Source organism: Saimiri boliviensis, chromosome 4 (assembly GCF_048565385.1).
Source record: "Saimiri boliviensis isolate mSaiBol1 chromosome 4, mSaiBol1.pri, whole genome shotgun sequence".
NCBI classification, from domain to species: domain Eukaryota; kingdom Metazoa; phylum Chordata; class Mammalia; order Primates; family Cebidae; genus Saimiri; species Saimiri boliviensis.
In genome coordinates this window covers 151,080,038-151,103,609 of record NC_133452.1, presented here as the reverse complement: position 1 = coordinate 151,103,609, position 23,572 = coordinate 151,080,038, and the positions used below count along the sequence as shown (strand labels likewise).

Here is a 23,572-nt window from a genome sequence, read left to right as displayed (position 1 = left end):
AGCTCATGATCTTCTGTATTGCTTCTGCCATTATTTCCACTGACCAATTTAAACTTTTTAAAGCTCTTTGGAACTTAATATTTGTTGATTTTTCTAATTCCTTGAAACCCCCCTGGGTCTTTCCTGTTGAAAATTCAGTACTGCAGTGGGTCTCCTGCCAAATTGTGTCCCCCCAAAAGATATAACCAAGTCCTAATGTTGGTGCCCATGAATGTGATACTATTTGGAAAGGTCTTTGCAAATATAATAAAATTCAAGGGTATCTGAATGAGATTATCCTGGATATATAGGTGATCCCTAAATCCAATGTCTGGTGGCCTTAGAAAAGGAGAGAGAGACTTGAGACACAGAGAGACACCATGTGAAGATGGTAGCCGAGATTCAATCATGCAGCTACCAGCCAAGGAACACCAAAGATTGCCAGTGGCCATCAGCAGGGAGGAGGGAGGCATGAACAGATTTCTCCCTCAGAGTCTCCAGAAGAAACACACCCTGCCAACACCTTGACTTCAGATTTCTGGAACTTCAAGAGAAGCTCTGTTGTTTTAAGCCACCAAGTTTATGGTAATTTGTTATAGCAGCTTAGGAAACTAATACAAATAACGCAATCTCCCTTGCCCTCCTTTTCTTTCTACTGATCTGGCAAAACTCTGGTTCTGGTTGGACCCAACTATTAGCTGTACCAGGACAGCCAAAATCCAATGAAAAAAGTCACCAGTAACACACGGAATCATCATCGTCAATTTGAAATGGGCTTCACTTTGCAGGTTCTCCTCCTCCTTTTCCTCTTAGGAGATGACCTCACTTATTACCTAGACAAACTCAGCCGCCTTTGGATGAGGTCACCAAATGTATCATTCTGTCTACTCCTGCAGCTTCCCTCTGGGTGCAGTGGAGTTGATCTTTTTCCCCCGATACTAGCCCTTCTTTCTGTGCCTTGTAACCTACTCGTCACTTCTCAGCATCCTTAACCTATCTCGGTCTCATATTTCTTCCTTCTACTGGCTCTTTCACATTGGCTTTTCATGTCAGTGTCTCTTCCATCATAAAACAATGGTGACAAATCAGAAGGCTCACATATAACCCCTATAGACACACACAGATTTCCTCCATCATGCATCTTGTCCTATCTCTTACCCACTTAACTGCCAAACTTCTCAAAAATTTAACCTTGTTTCCCCCCAGTTCCCATTTAGTTCTCACTCTACACTAATCTGACATCTGCCCCAAACAATCCACCTAAGCAGCTCTTGCTAAGTCGCCAGTGAGCTCTAGTTAAGTGGAGCCACTGGTGTCAATGGACATTTTTCTGTACGTCTTCCACTTGACTTCATGGTATTTAACACAGTTAACCGCAGCCTCCTGGATGCCTTCTGTTCTTGGTCTCCACCACATCTTAGGCTTCTGGTTTTCCTCCTACCTCTCTGGCCACTGCCTCTCCATCTCCTTTACAGGTTCCTCCTCCTCCATCTAGTCTTAGATCAATATTCTTCCCTAGTCTCTAAGACAGTCCGTGGCCCCCTTTTCTTTTCATTCTGTTCTTGTTTCCTAGGCAATCTTATATGTGGTCATCACTCTATTATATATAAGCAAATAACCTGAAATGTACATAGCCAGCCCAGATCTCTCTTTTTCGTTCCATACATTCAACTGCCAACTCTGGATACCACAAAGTTAACTTAAACACACATCTACACATCTAAAATTGGAATCACAACCCCTAAAACTGTCACTCTTCAGAAATACTCATCTCAGGTACAGCCACCACTACAAGCCAACATTAGGGTGTCAGACTTGAAACTTGAAAACCATTTTTTAATTTAAAAAATGGCCAACTTTATTGAGGCATAATTGTGTACAAACTGCATGCTTAAATACACAAGTAGATGAGTTTGGACATATGCATAGAACCATGATAGCATCACCAAAATCGAGGTAATAAATACATCTATTACCTTCAAGTTTCCTTGTGTTCATGTGGGTGTGTGTGGTGGTGGTGGGGGGCGGGTAAGAACATTTAACAAAATCTGGCAGGGGACTTTCAAGATGGCCGCCTAAGAACAGCTCAGGACTTCAGCTCCCAGTGAAAGTGCAGAGGGTGAGTGGACGCCGCATTTCCAGACGAACTCTTATTGCCCACAGACCAGGAGATACCCAGGCAGAGGGGTCGCCAGCGTCGCAGTCCCAGCCGGTGCGGCTGTTTTGGCCCCCGCGGGGCTGATTCCGCCCGCGCGGCTGCTGTGACCACTCCCTGTTGCTGCGGTTCTCCGTACAAAAACCACTGGTCTGGGAGCCCTCTTAGCTGGCGAGCAGAGCCTTGAGACGGCAGAATAGCCCATTCATCTGAAATAGCGAGCCAGGCCAGGAGATTCCTAGGCAAAAAATCTGCCAGGAGCCGGCGCCGCGGTTCGAGCCGACTCCGTGAGTCGCAGCACGGGAGATCCCGGCGCCTTTTCAACAAGCGACCAGAACACGGGGTCGTTCAACTTAAAAGAAAAGACTCTGAGTCAGGGAGCCAGGTGATCAGGCTCGGTTGGTCCCACCCCTCCACCCCCAACAACAACGAAAACAAAAACAGTAATTGGAAACCCTCTGGGTTGAGCCCTTCAAACCAAGCACAGCTGAACCGGGACGGTCCGGCTCCGTGGGGGAGGGGCTTCCGCCATTACTGAGACTCTCCACCGCTACAGAGGCAGGCTGCCGTTGCCGAGGCAACCCGCCCTTGCAGAGGCAACCTGCCACAACAGAGAGAGTCCGCCATAACAGAGGCGGGGCCACCATTGCCCAGACAGTTCTAACTATGCCCATATAAAAAGGACTACAGGGAAGAGCTCAAGGCAGCTGGGCGGAGCCCACAGCAGCTCAGCAAAGCCCCTGCGGGCAGGCAGAGGCTAGGCGTGCTGCTAGCTGAGCGGGTCAGACCTGAAAGAAAAAAATCAAAAAAGGCAGTAGTGCAACGGAAACTCATAAAGCTCCAACTCCCTGGGACAGAGACAGACAACAGGTGGATAAACCCACAAAAATGGGTAGAAACCAGCGTAAAAAGGATGAAAACTCCCGAAACCAGAACACCTCTCCTCCTAAAAGTGATCACAACTCCTCACCAGCAAGGGAACCAGACCGGATGGAGAAGGAGGGTGATGAAATGACAGAATCAGACTTCAGAAGATGGGTAGTAAGAAACTACAATGAGCTAAAAGAACATGTTCTAACCCATCGCAAAGAAAATAGGAACCTTGAAAAAAGATTGGGCGAACTGCTGACGAGAATGGACAGCATAGAGAGGAGAATAAGTGAATTGATGGAGCTGAAAAACGCAACACGAGAACTTCGTGAAGCATGCACAAGCTTCAACAGCCGAATTGACCAAGCAGAAGAAAGGATATCAGAGGTCGAAGACCAACTCAATGAAATAAAAAGAGAAGGCAAGAACAGAGAAAAAAGCACAAAAAGGAATGAACAAAATCTTCAAGAAATGTGGGACTATGTGAAAAGACCTAATCTACGTCTGATAGGTGTACCTGAATGTGATGAAGAGAATGAATCCAAGCTGGAAAATACTCTTCAGGATATTATCCAGGAAAACTTCCCCAACCTAGCAAGGCAGACCAATATTCAAATCCAGGAAATACAGGGAACACCACAGAGATATTCCTCAAGAAGAGCAACCCCAAGGCACATAATCGTCAGATTCACCAGGGTTGAAATGAAAGAGAAAATGCTAAGGGCAGCCAGAGAGAAAGGTCGGGTTACCCACAAAGGGAAGCCCATTAGACTCACAGCAGATCTCTCAGCAGAAACCCTACAAGCCAGAAGAGACTGGGGGCCAATATTCAACATCCTTAAAGAAAAGAACTTTCAACCCAGAATCTCCTATCCAGCCAAACTCAGCTTCATAAGTGAAGGAAAAATAAAATCCTTTGTGAACAAGCAAGCACTCAGAGATTTCATCACCACCAAACCTGCTCTACAAGAACTCCTGAAAGAGGCTCTACACATATAAAGGAACAACCAGTACCAGCCACTCCAAAAACACACCAAACGGTAAAAAAGCAGCAACACAATCAAGAATCTGCATCAACTAACCAACAAAACAGCCAGGTAGCATCAAAATGACAGCATCAAATTCACACATAACAATACTATCCCTAAATGTCAATGGACTAAATGCCCCAATCAAAAGACACAGACTGGCAAATTGGATAAAAAGCCAAAACCCATCAGTGTGCTGTATCCAGGAAACCCATCTTACATGCAAGGATACACAAAGGCTCAAAATAAAGGGATGGAGGAAGATCTACCAAGCAAATGGAGAGCAAAAAAAGGCAGGAGTTGCAATTCTCATCTCTGATAAAATAGACTTTAAAGCAACAAAGATCAAAAGAGACAAAGAAGGACATTACATAATGGTAAAAGGATCACTGCAACAAGAAGAGCTAACGATCCTAAATATATATGCACCCAATACAGGAGCACCCAGATACATAAGGCAAGTTCTTAATGACTTACAAAGAGACTTAGACTCCCACACAATAATAGTGGGAGACTTTAACACCCCATTGTCAATATTAGACAGATCAACCAGACAGAAAATCAACAAGGATATCCAGGACCTGAACACAGACCTGGAACGAGCAAACCTAATAGACATTTACAGAACTCTCCACCCCAAATCCACAGAATATACATTCTTCTCAGCACCACATCACACCTACTCTAAAATTGACCACATAATTGGCAATAAATCACTCCTCAGCAAATGCAAAAGAACAGAAATCATAACAAACAGTCTCTCAGACCACAGTGCAATCGAGTTAGAACTCAGAATGCAGAAACTAACTCAGAACCGCACAGCTTCATGGAAACTGAACAACTGGCTCTTGAATGTTGACTGGATAAACAATGAAATGAAGGCAGAAATAAAGATGTTCTTCGAAACCAATGAGAACGAAGACACAACATACCAGAATCTCTGGGACACATTTAAAGCAGTCTCTAGAGGAAAATATATAGCAATGAGTGCCCACATGAGAAGAAAGGAGAGATCGAAAATTGACACCCTATCATCAAAATTGAAAGAGCTAGAGGAGCAAGATCAAAAAAACTCAAAACCTAGCAGAAGACAGGAAATAACTAAGATCAGAGCAGAACTGAAGGAAATAGAGACACAAAAAACTCTTCAAAAAATCAATAAATCCAGGAGCTGGTTTTTTGAAAAGATCAACAAAATAGACCACTAGCCAGATTAATAAAAAAGAAAAGAGAGAATAACCAAATTGATGCAATAAAAAACAATAAAGGGGATATCACCACAGATTCCACAGAAATCCAAACCATCATCAGAGATTATTACAAACAACTCTATGCACATAAACTAGTAAACCTGGAAGAAATGGATAAATTCCTGGACACCTGCAACCTCCCAAGCCTAAACCTGGAAGAAGCCGAAACCCTGAATAGACCAATAACATGGTCTGAAGTCGAGGCAGCAATAAAGAGCCTACCACCCAAAAAAAGCCCAGGTCCAGATGGGTTCACAGCTGAATTCTACCAGACATACAAGGAGGAGCTGATACCATTCCTTCTGAAACTATTCCAGACAATCCAAAAAGAGGGAATCCTTCCCAAATCATTTTACGAGACAAACATCATCCTGATACCAAAACCCGGCAGAGACTCAACAAGAAAAGAAAATTTCAGGCCAATATCCATGATGAACATAGATGCAAAAATCTTCAATAAAATACTGGCAAACCGATTGCAACAGCATATCAAAAAGCTCATCCACCATGATCAAGTAGGATTCATCCCGGGGATGCAAGGCTGGTTCAACATACGCAAGTCCATAAACGTAATTCACCACATAAACAGAACCAAAGACAAAAACCACATGATTATCTCGATTGATGCAGAGAAGGCTTTTGACAAAATTCAACAACCCTTTATGCTAAAAACCCTCAATAAACTAGGTATTGACGGAACGTATCTCAAAACAATAAAAGCTATTTACGACAAACCAACAGCCAATATCATACTGAATGGGCAAAAACTGGAAGCATTCCCTTTGAAATCTGGCACTAGACAAGGATGCCCTCTCTCACCACTCCTATTCAATATAGTACTGGAAGTTCTAGCCAGAGCAATCAGGCAAGAAAAAGAAATAAAGGGTATCCAAATTGGAAAGGAGGAAATCAAATTGTCTCTATTTGCAGATGACATGATTGTATATCTGGAAGACCCCATCATCTCAGCCCAAAATCTCCTGAAACTGATAAACAACTTCAGCAAAGTCTCAGGATACAAAATCAACGTGCAAAAATCACAAGCATTCCTATACACCAGTAATAGACTTCAAGAGAGCCAAATCAAGAACGAACTGCCATTCACAATTGCTACAAAGAGAATAAAGTACCTAGGAATACAACTAACAAGGAACGTAAAGGACCTCTTCAAGGAGAACTACAAGCCATTGCTCAACGAAATAAGAGAGGATACAAACAGATGGAGAAACATTCCATGTTCATGGTTAGGAAGAATCAACATCGTGAAAATGGCCATACTGCCCAAAGTAATTTACAGATTCAATGCTATTCCCATCAAGCTACCAATGACCTTCTTCAACAGAACTGGAAAAAAACACCTTAAACTTCATATGGAACCAAAAGAGAGCCCGCATAGCCAAGTCAATTCTAAGCAAAAAGAACAAAGCAGGAGGCATCACACTACCGGACTTCAAACTATACTACAAGGCTACAGTAATCAAAACAGCATGGTACTGGTACCAAAACAGAGATATAGACCAATGGAACAGAACAGAGGCCTCAGAGGAAATACAACATACCCACAACCATCTGATCTTCGACAAACCTGACAAAAACAAGCAATGGGGAAAGGACTCCCTGTTTAATAAATGGTGTTGGGAAAACTGGCTAGCCATGTGCAGAAAGCAGAAACAGGACCCCTTCCTGACACCTTACACCAAAATTAACTCCAGATGGATTAAAGACTTAAACATCAGACCTAATACCATAAAAACCTTAGAAGAAAATCTAGGCAAAACCATTCAGGACATAGGTGTAGGCAAGGACTTCATGACCAAAACGCCAAAAGCAATGGCAACAAAAGCCAAAATAGACAAATGGGACCTAATCAAACTCCACAGCTTCTGCACGGCAAAAGAAACAGTCAGTAGAGTGAATCGGCAACCAACAGAATGGGAAAAAATTTTTGCAGTCTACCCATCTGACAAGGGGCTGATATCCAGAATTTACAAAGAACTAAAGCAGATCTACAAGAAAAAAACAAACAAGCCCATTCAAAAATGGGCAAAGGATATGAACAGATACTTTACAAAAGAAGACATACAGGAGGCCAACAAACATATGAAAAAATGCTCATCATCACTGGTCATCAGAGAAATGCAAATCAAAACCACATTGAGATACCATCTCACACCAGTTAGAATGGCGATCATTAAAAAATCGGGAAACAACAGATGCTGGAGAGGATGTGGAGAAATAGGAACACTTTTACACTGTTGGTGGGAATGTAAATTAATTCAACCATTGTGGAAGACAGTGTGGCGATTCCTCAAGGACCTAAAAATAGAAATCCCATTTGACCCAGTAATCCCATTACTGGGTATATATCCAAAGGATTATAAATCATTCTACTACAAGGACACGTGCACACGAATGTTCATTGCAGCACTGTTTACAATAGCAAAGACCTGGAACCAACCCAAATGCCCAACGATGATAGACTGGATAGGGAAAATGTGGTACATATACACCATGGAATATTATGCAGCCATCAAAAACGATGAGTTCACGTCCTTTATAGGGACATGGATGAACCTGGAAACCATCATTCTCAGCAAACTGACACAAGAGCAGAAAATCAAACACCGTATATTCTCGCTCATAGGCGGGTGTTGAACAATGAGAAGACATGGACACAGGGAGGGGAGCACTACACACTGGGGTCTGTTGGGGGGAAATGGGGGAGGGGCGGGGGGTGGGGAGGTGGGAAGAGATAGCATGGGGAGAAATGACAGATACAGGTGAGGGGACGGAAGGCAGCAAAGCACACTGCCATGTGTGTACCTATGCAACAATCTTGCATGTTCATCACATGTACCCCAAAACCTAAAATGCAATAAAAAAAAAAAGAAAAAAAAAAAAAAAAAAAGAACATTTAACAAAATCTACCATCTTAAATTTTTAAATACACGATACTGGACTGTCAATTAGAGGCACTGTATTGTACAGTAGTAGATCTCTAGAACTTATTCATCTTGCATACCTGAGCTTTTATGGCCATTGAGAAATAACTCCCCCCACTACCAGCAACCACCATTCTACTCCCTGCTGCTGTGAGTTGACTCTTAGAACGGGGCTCATGCTGCATCTGTTTGTCTGTACCTGGTATATTTCACTTGGAATGGCGCCCTCCAGGTTCACCCATTTTGTCACAAATGGTAGGATTTTCTTTAAGACTAAATAATATTGCAACCAAATGTCAAAATGAAACATTCCATTCCAAAGGCGACACTGCTTCTATCTCTCCTTCCCATGTTTGATCTGTTATTAAGTCATTTGTTTCTCATAAAATATCCCAAATCCATCCCTTTCTAGCACCAGACATTAGTTCAGGCTACTATCATCTGCATTATGCCTCCCATGGGTTTGTCTGCAGCCACTTACACTCCTGAATTTGTTCTAAGTGAGGCAGAACCAGTGAGGAGCTGGTCTTTGGTTACCTCTCCAGCCTCAGTCTGCACCATGCTCAGCTCTCCATTCTCCAGCCATTGGTCTTTCTTGCTCTCCTAGATTGCTCAGTTCTTCTTCTACCACAGAGCCTTTGCACAAGCTCTTTCTGCTTCTCATTTTCTCCATTTCTACACTTTCCTCGGACTCTACCCCAAACCTCTCTTCCTTAGGAAAGTTTCCCTGACCCCCTCAAGACTAAGTGAAGTCCCCCGCTTTCATTCTCCCAAGTACCTTTCCTTCAATGCCCTTATCACATGTGTGACTTTACAATTATTTTTGTAATTTTAACATTTGACCAGCTACCTTTCCACTATATCGTGTATGCCAGGAGGTCACCAATTATGTCTGGTTTGGCTCACAGTTATATATTCAGAGTCAGGTGACATTCCAGCATGTGGTAGACACTCAGTAAAAGTTTTTCATGTTTTTCTCTACCTGCCAACACCCAAGACCCTAGGTGTGCAGAAAATCTTAGAAGCACAAAGGGAATTCTGACACATTGTAGATTTCCAGGGCCAACCCCTGTGGCTGATGATTTTCTGTCAAGAGGAAATAAAAGCATAACTCAGTGGTGTCTTCACAGTTTCTGCCTGCCAGTTTTACTTTTCTATAAATACAGTCCTCATTTTGAAGGAATGTGGATAAGATCGCTGCAGTTGACTATTTTGGGGAGGCACTGCCTGTTCTATTTCAGAGGGGATGTTATCTGTCTTCATCCCTGGGGCAGGTGTAGAGATGCACTGTGGACACCACTGCAGATTCACATAAGAAGCTGAATGTGTCAGGCTCACAGCTTCACAGGCCCTAGGCAGGGCTGCGGAGGGTGGACTGAAAGGCACTCAGGGATCGTCTTCCTGAGGACCCATTATTTAATGTTCTATCCATTTCTGTTTTCCTTCTGCCATCCTGTGATGCAGGGCTGCTGCTGAGAACAAATCCTCGTCTTAATAGGACTTTTACCACCATCTGGAGCTCAGCCCCTGGGTCTTAATGCTCAGGGCTTTTTAAGGATGGCAGCCTTCAGCTTAGAATAGGAAGGATGTAAGAGAAGCACCTGAAGGGGAGGTCTGTGTTCAAAACATTTATGTAATAGTGATGTCAAAATTGAGGGAAACGTTGAAATCATAATTTTCCAGTGTAGTTTTCTTATTGCTATACAACTTGTAAATACAATTTCTGGGTGTCCCTTTGTATAAGATATACTATCTACTATCAAATATTGTAATTTATTCCTTGTATTAGGGTACACCTAGAAATTTAATTACGAAGAAACACATAAACCCCTGTAATGAGTTACAGTTAAACCACAGTATACCTAATCACGGCAAATTATAAACGTAACTTGGTCTGTAAACAATAATAAGCTAAGTAAACATTGTACTTTGTGTGTTCAAAGAAGGATATAATTTTAAATACAATAGAAATAGATGGACTTATTCTTTGTATTTAAAATTGTGAACCTTATTGTACATATGAAAGGATATTATATACACTGAGAAAGATTTTCTCATTAACCAAGCTCTACTCAGCCTCCCTTGAACTTGTTTTCTTTTTTTTTTTTTTTTTTTTTTTGATACAGAGTCTCGCTCTGTCTCTCAGGCTGGAGTGCAATGGCACAATCTCGGCTCACCGTAACCTCCACCTTCCGATTCTTGTGCTTCAGCCTCCACCTTCCGATTCTTGTGCTTCAGCCTCCAGAGTAGCTAGGATTACAGACACCTGCCACCATGCCTGGCTAAGTTTTATATTTTAGTAGAGATGGGGTTTCACCATGTTGGCCAGGCTAGTCTGGAACTCCTGACCTCAGGCGATCCACCCACCTCAGTCTCCCAAAGTACTGGGATTAGAGGCGTGAGCCACTGTACCTGGCCTCCTTTTTCTTTAAAGTTAAGACACAATAGTTATATACGTTTTGGGGGTACATGTGATATTTTGATGCATGTATACAATGTGTAGGGATCAAATTGGGGTAACTGGGAATATCCATCATCTCAGTTATCTTTTCTTTGTTGGAACATTCCAATTCTTCTCGTGTAGCTATTTGAAATGTATAATAAATTGTTGACTATAGTCTATTCTACTATCATACATAATTTATTCCTTCCATCTAACGGTAGTTTTGTACTCATTAACCAAATTCTCTTCATTCTCCCTTCCCCCACCCTGAACTCCTTTTCAACTGAGCCTGACTTTGGCCTTTGATGTTCTTTCTGTTGTTCAATTTTAGCCAGGATCATAGTATTTCAGTTTAACCAGAATCCCATCTTCAATATTGGATCATTCTTATTATCTAATCATTAGGTTCCTCAGTCTTCACCATCTCCCAGGTGATATCTGATCACCCTGTCCTCTCTTTAGCAAGAATCTTGTTACATTAGCTTAGTGAGAATCCCCCTTACTCCTGATGTTTCCTTTCAGTAATTTTCCATGCAGGGACCCTCATTCTGCTCTTCGGTTGTAAATTTCTACTTGCCCATGCTGTATCAGAGTTGAGTCCTAACCATTTCTCCCACTGCAAGACCCTATTCCAGTGGTCCCCATACTTCTCAGTGGTCTTGAATAAAGACTGCCTTATCTGCAACAAGTGTCAATGAATAACTTTTTAAAAACACATACATACAAGACAAATATGTGTATACTAACTAAAATTGGCCTACCAACGAACATTCCCTCAATCAATTCTCATGTATATTTATTTAGATGTGACTCTTACACACACATGGTAAAGTTTGCTTTCTGTATGTGTAAGATAGGGTATCAACTGGTCATCCAAGCTGGAGTACAGTTGCATGATCACAGCTCACTGCAGCCTTGAATTCCTGGGTGCTAATTTTATGTTTTATGGAGACAAGGTCTCACTATGTTACCCAGGCTGGTCTTTAACTCCTGGGCTCAGGGATCCTCTCACCTGGGGCTGCCCAAAATGTTGAAATTGCAGGAATGAGCTACTGTGCCTGGCCAACTTTTTAAATACTAGTATATCTTCATTTATATCATGTACCCATCCATCTATCGTGATATAAAGATATTATGTAGTGTGCTCTCTACTTTCTCTAACTCAGGAGCAGAATGTCTCTGAGAAAACAAAACAAACTGCATACAAATATTACATTCAACTGCCAAGTTAATCAGTCTGACCATGGAGATCATAAAAACTTGCTATGATCATTAATGGTAAGAATGATTTAAGGTTAGTAACTCTGCTTGTCACATGTTTTTATTCTTTCTTACAACAAAATTTTTGAAGATGTTTAATAATTCATGAGTCATCTGATGCCATTGTATTTGCATCTATCAGGTGGTATGTTTTCCAATGTCTCAAAGAAGTTGGCATAATGGATTGTATGAGAAGCCTTGGGGCCTTGCCTTGTAGCCTTGTCCAATGTGCTAAACAAAGCACTTGACTTGTCAGGAGGAAAGGCATCTACCACTCCATCGTTCAGGGATTCATGCTGACAAACGGCAGTTACCAAAATGTGTGTATTATTACAAACCATTTTACTTAGCAAAGTCAGGAAGAGATATAAAACACTCCCATTTTCTTTCTTGGTGCTGGTGTCTTACATTTTCTTTGTCTAAAGAATATATTTCATTTAGATTTCTTCTCTCTGAGACAATGATCTAAGTGCCCTTTTCTGTCTCACTCCTTGGAGGATACCCATTTGGAGTTTTGCTCACTTGCAAATCACTGTTGTTTTTAGGGATGCAAAAATGACCTACAGGTTTTGCAACACCTTAAAAAACCTGTACAATAACTGAGAGAGTGAAGAACACAGTCATAGTGGCAGGGTTTATAATGGGTAATGATTTAGAAATTTATGAAATTCAGAGGTTCATTCTTATCTCAGGAATTAACAAATATAACAACAGGATGGCGGGGCTTCCATCTAAGAAACAGTCAGGAAACATGAGCTAGTCAGAAAACATGTCTATCGTGAGAATTAAGATTCCAAAATTCTCTGCAACTTTTCTATGTTATTCTCTTTCTTTCCCAAAAGTGATTAGCATTAAGATTCTCGGATCTGTGGATTGACATTCAGGTACAAGAAGTACGTCTCCTATTTCAAGGTTAGTTTGGGGGCGAGGCAAAGAGGAAAGAAACCCAAGAAATGGAAGAGGTGATGATTCTGAGCATGAGAGCAGGCAGGTTGAATTTTTGAGGCTGTAGAGGGAAGAAGGAAATGAAAGCCTTGGGGTAGCTCTGGCAATGACTGGGCATGTGATTAGAAAAATCAAAACAAAGTGCCACGGACTTAGCTGTGTCCTTCCCAAATTCACATGTTGAAATCCTCACTCCTTGTGTGCTGATAATTGGAGAAAGGGGACTTTGGGAGGTGATTAGGATTAGATGAGGTCATGCAGGTAGGACACTCATGATGGAATCAGCGTCTTTATAAGGAGAGACTCTCGACAGCTTGCCCACCCTCGCTCACGCATGTGCTGTCTCTATGCACACAAAAAAGGAAGAGGGGATGTGAGTGTACGGCAAGATGGCTGCCACGTAGGAGCCAAGGGAAGAGGCCTCAGAAGGAGAAACCTACCTTGCTAGCAACTTGACCTTGGACTTCCAACCTCCAGAACTGTGAGAAATGCATTTCTGTTGTTTAAGCCTCCGAGTCTATAGTATTTTGTTATGGCAGTCCAAATAGACCAAAACCAACGATAATCTGTATAGCTCTTCCACCATCCAATCGCAAACCCAACAGCATGAAGTCCAAACTCTGTGTCTTTGCCTGTCGCATATTTCCCTCTGCATACACTTATTTAAAAAACATCCACCTAAGATGCCACACAAACGCTCCACAAATGTTAACTCATGTAAGATATTATTCTTACTTCTATTTTGTAGTTAGGAAACGGAGGCATAGCATTAATAAACTAAACGAGCAAGATCGTGTAATCAGCAAGTGTCAAATTTGAGATTCAAACCAAGGAAGTCTGGCTCCAGGATCTGTGCTCTTAACCCTTCAGCTGTGCTGACTTCCCCCACATTTATTTACTGCCCATTGAGCCACAAACTGTACAGTTATCTTTGCTGCTACAATGACTCATTTGTATTCTTTGTTTTCATGCTATGTCCAAGAATCACTTATTCAAGGTTTTTCCTCCATGAAATAACCTATTCTTATCTGCCAATAACCACAGAACTTGTTTTCCACTGTGTGTTCACTTTTACTGGAATAATGAAAGCAACAATGAATATAATAAATGGATCTTCAATACCAGAATGAAAGCATTCAATTATAGAAAAGGTAAAGTTCTAAACTCAGATTATTCCTAGATCAAATAAAAAGAATGGTTCTTTAACCAAAAACAAAACAAAAAAAACTCATGAGACAGGAGAAAACACAGAATATAAATGTCATTCTTGATCATATTGAAGAATTTTTAAAGACAAGGGCAATTTCAAGCCTTGATATTATTTTTCTCTTTGATTCAAACAGCTTACTGCAATTAAATTCTAATAATTAAAATAATAGAGTTGAAGCCAACTAACACCCAATGAGAAATGGAAAAAAACAAATCATCTTACCTGCTGATGTGTGTTTGAACTTTTCACTTTTCTTCTTCCTCCATTTCCAAGGCTTGAAAATCCTTCCCAGATTGGCAAACTTACTTCTCCTGCGGATGGGTGGGGTGTGGGTGCCTGGGACCAGGGAGTCAGAACGCATCGCCGCCAGCCTCTCCACTTCCTCAGCTTGTTATTTCCAAGAAAGAGATGAAAATAAAGAGGAAAAAAGTGTTAAAATACGAGCCTCACAGATGGCCAACGTTTTCCATGGTTACAGATAACAGAAACCACATGACTAGAGTTTCTCTTTGCCTTTTGGAATGGAAGTTATGCCAGCGTGTTCTGAAGGCTGAGGGCAGTTGGCCAACACATAGAGATTCCAACCACCCCAACCAAATTTGCTCAGCTTCTACTTAGGCTGGAGGAGAAAAGTAAAGAGGAGGAGAGCTCTCTGGACAAGTCAGGGACTCCCGCCCAAAACAGGGAGAGGCTACCAGAAGACTCAAATGAGAGTCAGTGTAACTACGGGTCCGGCAATTTCCCAAATAAGACTTGGCAGATGCAATCACTACAGCATGTCTGCTGAGAAAAAAGAAGGGGGAAAACATTTATCAACTGTCTATTCCAAAGCCAATGTCTCCACCACCCACTGCCCTCTACTTCCCACTACCTGGCTTTATTACCTAGACCTTCAGCAGCACTGTAATCTGTTAAGTAAGTGACTCTACCTTAGGATTACTGATCTGTTTTAGACTCACTCACAGTTCCATTAGATTTTACAATTGTCTTAATTTCACTAGTTTTTCTTTTCCTGGAGTCTTGCTTAAAAAAAAAAAAAAGAAAAATTCTTAGAAATTGAGAGCTGGGAATATCTTTAGGGAACATCTATGCTAATCCCAACAACAGAACACTTGAGGATATTCAGACTTTCAATCTCATAATGCCTAGTGGACCTTTCCTTAAAAGTCACAATCATCCCAATCTCTTTTTACCACATGGAATAAAACAAACTCTTTACCATATTTATGGAGTCCAATACCCTAACTTGAATTTTTAAGAAAGGAATAATCAGAGAAAATAAGCTCTTTGGCAAAATTGAGGGCATGGAAGGAATTCAACTTCCCAGAAAGCAAAATGATAGCTGAAGCCATGGCAAATCCCAAACCACTCTGTTTGGCCTTGACCATCCTCCCTCAAAAAATCATCCAGACTTCTGCAACCTATACATTCATTGCAAGTTCAGCTTGCCAATGACCATATAAAAATGATAGTCTGCCTGATGTAGTCTGAACATAGTCTTAACTCAGGAGATCCATTCATTCAACAAATACATATGGAATATTGAGCATGTGCTGTGGCAGTTGTATTGGTGACAGATGTGATACGCTGGTAAGAGCTCCCCACAGCAGCACTGAAAGAAAGAAGATGGAAAGAAAGAAGACACATGTTGGAAGCAAAGTCAAAAGAACTTAGTGACTGACTGAGTGACCTCAAGGACGGGAGACAGATCATTGGCAATTCCCAGATTCAGGTCAGCAGAGTGGCACCCTTCATTCATAGAGATAAGGAAGACAGGGAAGGGAGGGCACAGGTTTGGGGGTGAGGACAGTGATGACTTGGGCATACTGCAAAGAAGAGGGCACTTAAGCCTTTTAGTACCTGGTTCAATGCACTGGGAGCTCCTCTTTTCAGTCATTTAATTAAGTGTCCACTTAAATCTTGGCCAGACACTATGATCATTTCTGGGGAAGACACACAGGAAAGCTGGTCTTGAGCACAGAGTCCCAAGGAGGCTATAGAGGGATCAATGCATAAGAACATGCCACAACACAACTACAATGTGAAACTCAATGGAGGTGAAGAGGAGAGAGCAACTAATTCTGCTTCACAGCGTTGGAGAAGACCTAGAGGGAGGTCACTTTGGGCTAAGTTTTGAAAGAGAAGGGACTGTTCTCCATGCTGAGAGAATAGGGAGAAGTGGATCCTTGGGAGAAGAAACAGACCCAACAGGAACAGAGAGGGCCGAAAGCATGGCAGATCTAGGGACGTCAAGGAACTCAGCCAATTGTGAGCCTGAGTGACGTCAGGTGAGATGAGGCGCTAGTGGAGAGAGACAGGGGTTGGAGGGTCTAGAATTAGATCATGAAAGCTCTTGAAAGGTTTTATTAGGCATCTGCATTTCATCTTCTAAGCAGAGGGACAAGGAGAATTTGAAAATGGGAAACTGGTATTACGTATTACATTCAGCCAAAATGTATTATATGTTCACTGTGCCAGATGCTTAGGCTATGATGGTAAACAAAACACATAAAAATACCAACTCACACGTGGAGGTAGGGTGAAGGGCAGACAACACTAAAACCAAATAAATTATAGAGTATGTCAGAAGATACTTGCTTTGGGGAAAAAAAAAATGAGTGGAATCCGGTAAAGGAGATCAAGAATACCTGGGGTAGAATGGAGGGGGAAGGGGGTGGCTTGAGAAGGTACATGATCAGAATGCAATTAGATTTGTTTCCTAGGATTATCATTGCAGCAGCAAAGGTAGCCGGACTCGGAGTGTGGGGAAATCCTTGACAGTGAGAACAATCAGAAGGCCACTGCAGTCATAGTAACTAGGATCCAAGCAGGGACATGACAGAAGGATAGGGAGAAAAGATGGGATTCAGCCAAGTGGGAGATTCAGCAGATTTAGTAACTTTCCGGATAGACAGGAGAAAGTACCAGGAAGCAAGAATGGCTAATATTTTTAGTTTACACGACTAGGTCAATGTGATGATTTTTACATGTTTTAAATAATTTAGGCTGCGCATGGTGGCTCACGCCTGTAATCCCAGCACTTTGGGAGGCTTAGGCAGGCAGATAACCTGAGTTTGGGAGTTCAAGAGCAGCCTGACTCACCAACATGGAGAAATCCTGTCTTTACTAAAAAAAAAAATACAAAATTAGTTCAGTGTGGTGGTGCATGCCTGTAATCCCAGCTACTCAGGAGGCTGAGGCAGGTGAATCGCTTGAACCCGGGAAGCGGAGGTTGTGGTGAGCCAAGATGACATCACTGCACCCCAGCCTACTCAACAGGAGCAAAACTCCATCTCAAAAAAAAAAAAAAAAAAAAGAATTTGAAGATTAAGGAAGAAGCAGAATAGGATGGCAATTCAATAAGGACAAGAACTTTGCAGCCAGATAATGCAGTCTTTTTGCAAAGGCTTTTGAGGGGTTAGGACTTTATTTCCTGAGGTAATGAAGAACTATTGAGAGGAAATTTGCTGAGGTGGGAAGAAGAAACTTCATCCGGGGGTCAGTAGGCTGAGCTGCCAGAGCCAGGAGAAAGTGAAAGATGGAAGATGTCAGAAAAAGTTTGAGAAATGTATGAAACAGGGTTCTTAGGAAGAAGATGAAGTGGGATCTAAGTGCCCAGAAGTATAAGTGATCAGAAAATTTTATGCTGAGTGATTGAATGTTTGAACTGAGGGCTCCAATCGCAAACGGCATAGATCAGATGTGGGCCTCAGGCAGACTAATCTAGCAGCAATAGGTAAAATAACAGATTATTGGAGGCTGAAGGAGGAAGACCAAAGATTCAGAAGGTTTTAAGTACGGGTTGTAGAATGGCTGAGGAGAGTGGTAACAACACCGGTATGACAAGGAATAAAAAGAAATCAGATCAGGAAAGTAAATGGCCTGAGGAGCAACAGTGAATTTGAGCATTCCCCTTTTTAGATGGCATCAGCTGCTCCAGTTGGCACGCCTTCAACAATGTCAGCAGAGCCACACAGGTAGTTGTAATTGTGGGAAACCACAGCAAAGAGTTGTTGAGTCCAGGAGGGAAGCAAAGTCACCATAGATCAGAGGTTTGATTCTCACAAGGTCACTTTCTGTTTCTTACTCATGACTTTCCCCCTATTTCTTACATTGGTATACAGTCTTCTTGTTGCTTGTCTGGATTTTACAAGCCTATATTCCCAGTCTTGGTCTCCTGCCTTCAAACCTGTATCGGATACTTTTACTAGAAGCCTGTTCCTTGTAGGAACTGCCAGTGGCTCCCCACATCAAAAAGTAGGAAGCTCTGATTTCCTGTCTTGTCCTTCAGACAAGGCCAAGAATCACATATGCAAGGTTTTTCCTCCATGAAATAACCTATTTTTATATTAAAACAACCCGAGTTATTATTCTCAACCCGAGCAAGCTGCTCAGAATAATCTTTCAGTACTTCTGTATGTGTTGTAGCTAAAATGAAATACTGCCTGTAGAAGCAGGCTCACCGTGGGATCTCTGGATCCCAGAGGGCTTCAAGGGGACGGGTACCTGCATGTGGTTGGAAGATTTCCTATCATTCTTTGATTCTCAAAACAACCTAAAGGTGAAGTTTTTAAAGTATTCAGTTTGAGGATTCTCTGAGTTGAGTCAACTTAAAACATCTGCTAAAGGTTAAAGAGATTATGTACAGAATCGTTTTTTTAAAAAAAAAATCGAGATAGGAATTATTCAGGGTTGATACTAAGTTTGCTTCTCATAGTTGGCACTCAATACTGACTTATTAAATAGATAACTGGATAATTGCATTTGATTCAGTTCATTCACTCACATCTTTAGAAGCATGAAAATAAGTATCACTATTTGTATTTATTTTAAAAAAAAAGTGCCACAAGAACCAAAAGGCTGTTCCACAATCACATCTTTCAGAAATGGATACAAATTATTCTGAAATTGCCCCATTAAAATAATGATATGAAATTAGAAGTGCCTTTGAAAAACCCAGAGTGGCAAGGAACAGAGGGTATTATAAAGGTGTAATTATAACTCAACAGTTAAATAAATCCTTAGTAAGTATGAAATTCATGTTTAGCTCTTTAGTTCAATAGATTATTGAGCAGACTGGATCACAATAGATTTAGCTGATTTATATTTTAATCACCCCTATTACACTTTCCCCCAATTCATTTGATGATGGAGGCTAGCTTCACCATTAGATAATGATATTGGAAGGCTTAAATGTGAGGAAGGCTCGAGTGTGCCCACTTGTGAAGATAGTTTGAAAAGGAAGGGAAGGCAAGGCACGGTGGCTCATGCCTGTAATCCCAGCACTTCGGGAGGCCAAGGCAGGTGGATCACTTGAGGTCAGGAGTTCAAGACCAGCTGGCCAACATAATGACACTCCATCTCCACTACAAGTACAAAAATTAGCCAGGCATGGTGGCATGCACCTGTAGTCCCAACTACTCGGGAGGCTGAGGTAGGAGAATGGCTTGAATCTGGGAGGCGGAGATTGCAGTGAGCTAAGGTCATGCCACTGCACTCCAGCCTGGTGACAAAGGGAGACTCTGTCTCAAAAAAAAAAAAAAAAAAGTGAGTAGTTGGGCAACTGAGCTCCTTCAGAAGGCTGAAGTTGGGAGTGAGCAGTGAGCAAGCAAATTCCTGGGGTCTTTCCTGCTCTACTATCCAAGAGAACACTCTTTATAGGGTCACACAGTTTGGGCTCCCATTTATGACAAAACTGGGTTTTGTTTTATCCAGAGGGTGGAAATGATTGGGAGATGATTTTTCTTTCTCCTTAGAAAGGCCAGAAAGAAACTATTTGATATATGCACGATTTTGATGAATAAGAACCAAAGTACCTAGGCCTGATGGTGCTCTGAACCCCACCCCTTTTGGCAGCCTGGGATTACTCTTGGTGTGCTTCTAGGGCATGCAGTGGGAGGGGGTGGGCCAGGGCCACTCCTCAGGTACACATTATTTCTCATGGTAGTTTGGCTTTCAAAAGGCATGTGCAAGGATGGCACCACCTTGGCTTTCTACTGGTCTGCAAATTGCTAGTCCATACAGTATCCCAGGGAGCAACCTGGAATGAAGGAAGCATGGTTTCTGTGCCATCTGATGTCTAGTCAGAGTCAGCACCAGAGGCAGTAGGGCAGGCTATGTGGGATCCCCAGTGGAGATCTCTCCATGTGCTAAGTGCTCCTAGGGCTTTTGGAGGACCTAAGATTCTCATAGATTGGATTCTTGTTTCTTAACTCTAAGTGAACTCAATAACAGAACGTTTATGTTACAGGATCTGAAAGCCTTCACTTTGGCTTCTAATTAGAAGGGGTTATGTATTCCTCTTATTTCACAGCCCTAGGAATGGGAGCCAAAGATCAGAGTGGAGGCAAGGTTGGCTATAAGCTTCACTATGCTGAAGCAGTACTGCCTTTTCTTTTTTGTTTTGTTTTTGAGACAGAATTTGCTCTGTCACCCAGGCTGGAGGGCAGTGGTGTGATCTCGGTTCACTGCAACCTCTACCTCCTGGGTTCAAGTCATTCTGATGCCTCAGCCTCCTGAGTAGCCAGGACTATAGGCACGCATCACCACACTCAGCTAATTTTTGTATTTTTAGTAGAGACAAGGTTTCATCATGTTGTCCATGCTGGTCTTGAACTCCTGGCCTCATGTGATCTGCCCGCCTCAGCCTCCCAAAATGCTGGAACTACAGGTGTGAGCCACTGCACCCAGCCTGCACTGCCTCTTCCTGTAGCTGCAAAGTGATGCCACACAGGTGCCCAGCCATTCAGAAACGTCCCTTTTATAAATGTACTGTCACTTTCAGAGCTATCATAAAAAGATGAAGGGTTGATATGAATTATCAGGCATATGAGGACACTATTTTTTCTTTTTACTCTAGAATAAGTCATATCATATTCTTATAGAGGCTGGGTCCCTTGGAAGAGTTTCTGATAACCTAGAATTAACTAGAAGATATGTTTTGTTTTTGTTTTTGTTTTTTAAAAAAGAGCAATATGTAAAGTGGGGAGTGGATGGAACAAGGATTGGGTATTAGAGAGGGAAAATGATGGGAAAAGAGAGGCTCTTTTAGCCCAGAGAGGTTGTCTGGTTAAAGCAAAAATATACACCATGAAGGAGCCGGGAGATAACAAGGCCGTGTTGCCCAAGAGCTATGAAACACAGACATGGGCAGGGCATGGTGGCTCACACCTGTAATTCCAGCACTTTGGGAGGTTGGGGCAGGGGAATCAAGAGGTCAAGAGTTCAAGACCAGTTTGGCCAAGACGGTGAAACCCCGTCTCTACTAAAAATACAAAAATTAGCCAGGCATGGTGGCAGGCACCTGTAATCCCAGCTACCTGGGAGACTGAGGCAGGGAATTACTTGAACCGGGGAGGCAGAATTGCAGTGAGCCAAGATCATGACACTGCACTCCAGCCTGGGTGACAGAGCGAGACTCCATCTCAAAAACAAAACAAAACAAAGAAAACACAGACACAATGCCTGAGAGGGCACTCATTTTAACATTGGTGAGTGTAAGGATCACTGCCCTTCATTGCCCTTACCTCCTCCTTTCAGGCTCTTCTGCACATGAGTGCACCACCTTCCTCCTCCCCATCCCTCAGCTTCCAGTCAAAGAGGGATCCAATCTATGTATCAGCACCAAGCTGTGGACACTGATACTGGCTGAGCATATGGTAATGAGACAGCAACATTTAACTAAGGGTTTATCTGTCTTAATCCAAAGACTGGATGACTTGAGTAACGCAAGCCCCAGTGGGGATGGGGAGGAGGAGGGAGCTCTGGTGCTACTCAGCTTCTTGGACACACAGGCGGGTATCTTTTCTACTTGGGAACCCTCAGAGAAAATGCCACTTATATTCCACACAAAACACCACTCACATCCCAGACACAACAATCATGCCACATCATGACATTTGGCAGTCTTCCTCACTACAGCTCTGGAGGGAGAGGTCAATGTTTGCATTGAAGAGAGTTGCTGATCAATCTTATTGCTTACAAGAATGGAATTCCTCATGGGGGAAGAACCAATAATGTGTGCATGTCCATGTGACAAGAGTCCTGTGGGCTGGGAGGTGGTGGGAGAAGAGAGAGAAGCTACATATACCTGGACCCAAACTTCTCAGCAGAGTGCTCAGGTGCTCAGCCAAATTCCTTTGTCTCTGGCTTCTACAGAGTTCTGCCTGGTAAAGGAAGCTCCCCTCACTGCTGGGAGCAAGTCCTTAGGGATGCTTTCATCATAGGTGTGCTGCTGCCTCCTGCACTGTGAACAGGCAGAGCTGCCCTTTAGTGACCACCTGGCAAAACAAGGTGCTGGGAAAATGGGTGTGAGCCACTGAGCCCAGGCCTCTACATGGCCATAGTTTGTCAATCCTTGTCCTATAGCCTAGAGCTGAGGGTAACCTTTCAGCAACCCCGCCCCTTGTTTTGAGGAGGAATCTCACTCCATTGCCCCAACTGGAGTGCAGTGGCTCAATCTCGGCTCACTGCAACCTCCACCTCCTGGGTTCAAGCAATTCTCAAGCTTCCACCTCTCAAGTAGCTTGGATTACAGGTACATGCCACCACACCAGCTAATTTTTGTATTTTTAATAGAGATGGGGTTTTACGATGTTGGCCAGGCTGGTCTTGAACCCCTGACTTCAAGTGATCCACCTGCCTTGGCCTCTCAAAGTGCTGGGATTACAGGCATGAACCACCACACCCAGACCCTTCAGTCACTTTAATGGCAGGGGCTGCCTGAGAATTGAGCCACAATAGAGACAAAGAGAAGAGAGGATAACTCAATGAAACTGAAACCTCATTTTATCACTTGGGCTTTTGGATCCAGCCCTGCCTGAAACCGTTATAACCCTAAATATTTTCCTTACATGAAGAAATAAATTCTCTTTTCTACTTACACCAGGTTGAGTGGGGTTCTCTTTTACTTGCAGTTAAAAGAGTTCTAACCAACTCACTGTGTGACCTTAGGCAAGTTCCATCAGCCTCCTCTCTGTAAAATGGGAATAATACGGACTTATAAAGATTAATAGGCATATACTAAAAACATTCTTTTGGAGCACAGAACATGGGCTCAACTAAAGTTATCTAAAAGTGAAAAGTCTCCTCTGGTATCAGCCAGACCACCTGGCCAATAAGCATTCCTCTAGGTGTGAAGTTCATTACCACATCACCACCAGGATGTCCCTTAAGGACTTACATGAATTTAACAAGTTTTGGAGGCTCTCAACTGTGCTGTCTCTTCAGACCAGTGGATCTCAACATTTAGTGCACATAAGCATCAACTGAAGTATTGTTAAGAATTGTAATCCCATCTCAGACTTACTGAACTAGGAATGTGAATGCATAAATATGCAGCACAGGTAATTTGGATGGCAGTGTTCTGTGAATCACTCTGAGACCTGCAGCATTCCTAGGGAAGCCTAGGATCCTACTCCCTCCTTCCCAACTACCTCCATTGCCTTCAGGTGGTTGGCTAGGAAGAAGGATCCTAAGTGTAGAAAATTCA

At 42.5% G+C, this 23,572-nt stretch overlaps 1 protein-coding gene across 12 annotated transcripts in view; it reads right to left on the bottom strand.

Annotated features, from left to right (window-relative positions):
- PHACTR1 (phosphatase and actin regulator 1) overlaps positions 1 to 23,572 on the bottom strand; it is a 600,452-nt gene that overhangs the window by 238,933 nt on the left and 337,947 nt on the right. For all 12 annotated transcript variants that reach the window (XM_074398444.1, XM_074398447.1, XM_074398445.1 and 9 more), the window contains one exon: positions 14,305 to 14,469. In XM_074398444.1, coding sequence (XP_074254545.1) covers positions 14,305 to 14,469 — 165 coding nt within the window. The remainder of the gene's footprint in view (positions 1 to 14,304; positions 14,470 to 23,572) is intronic.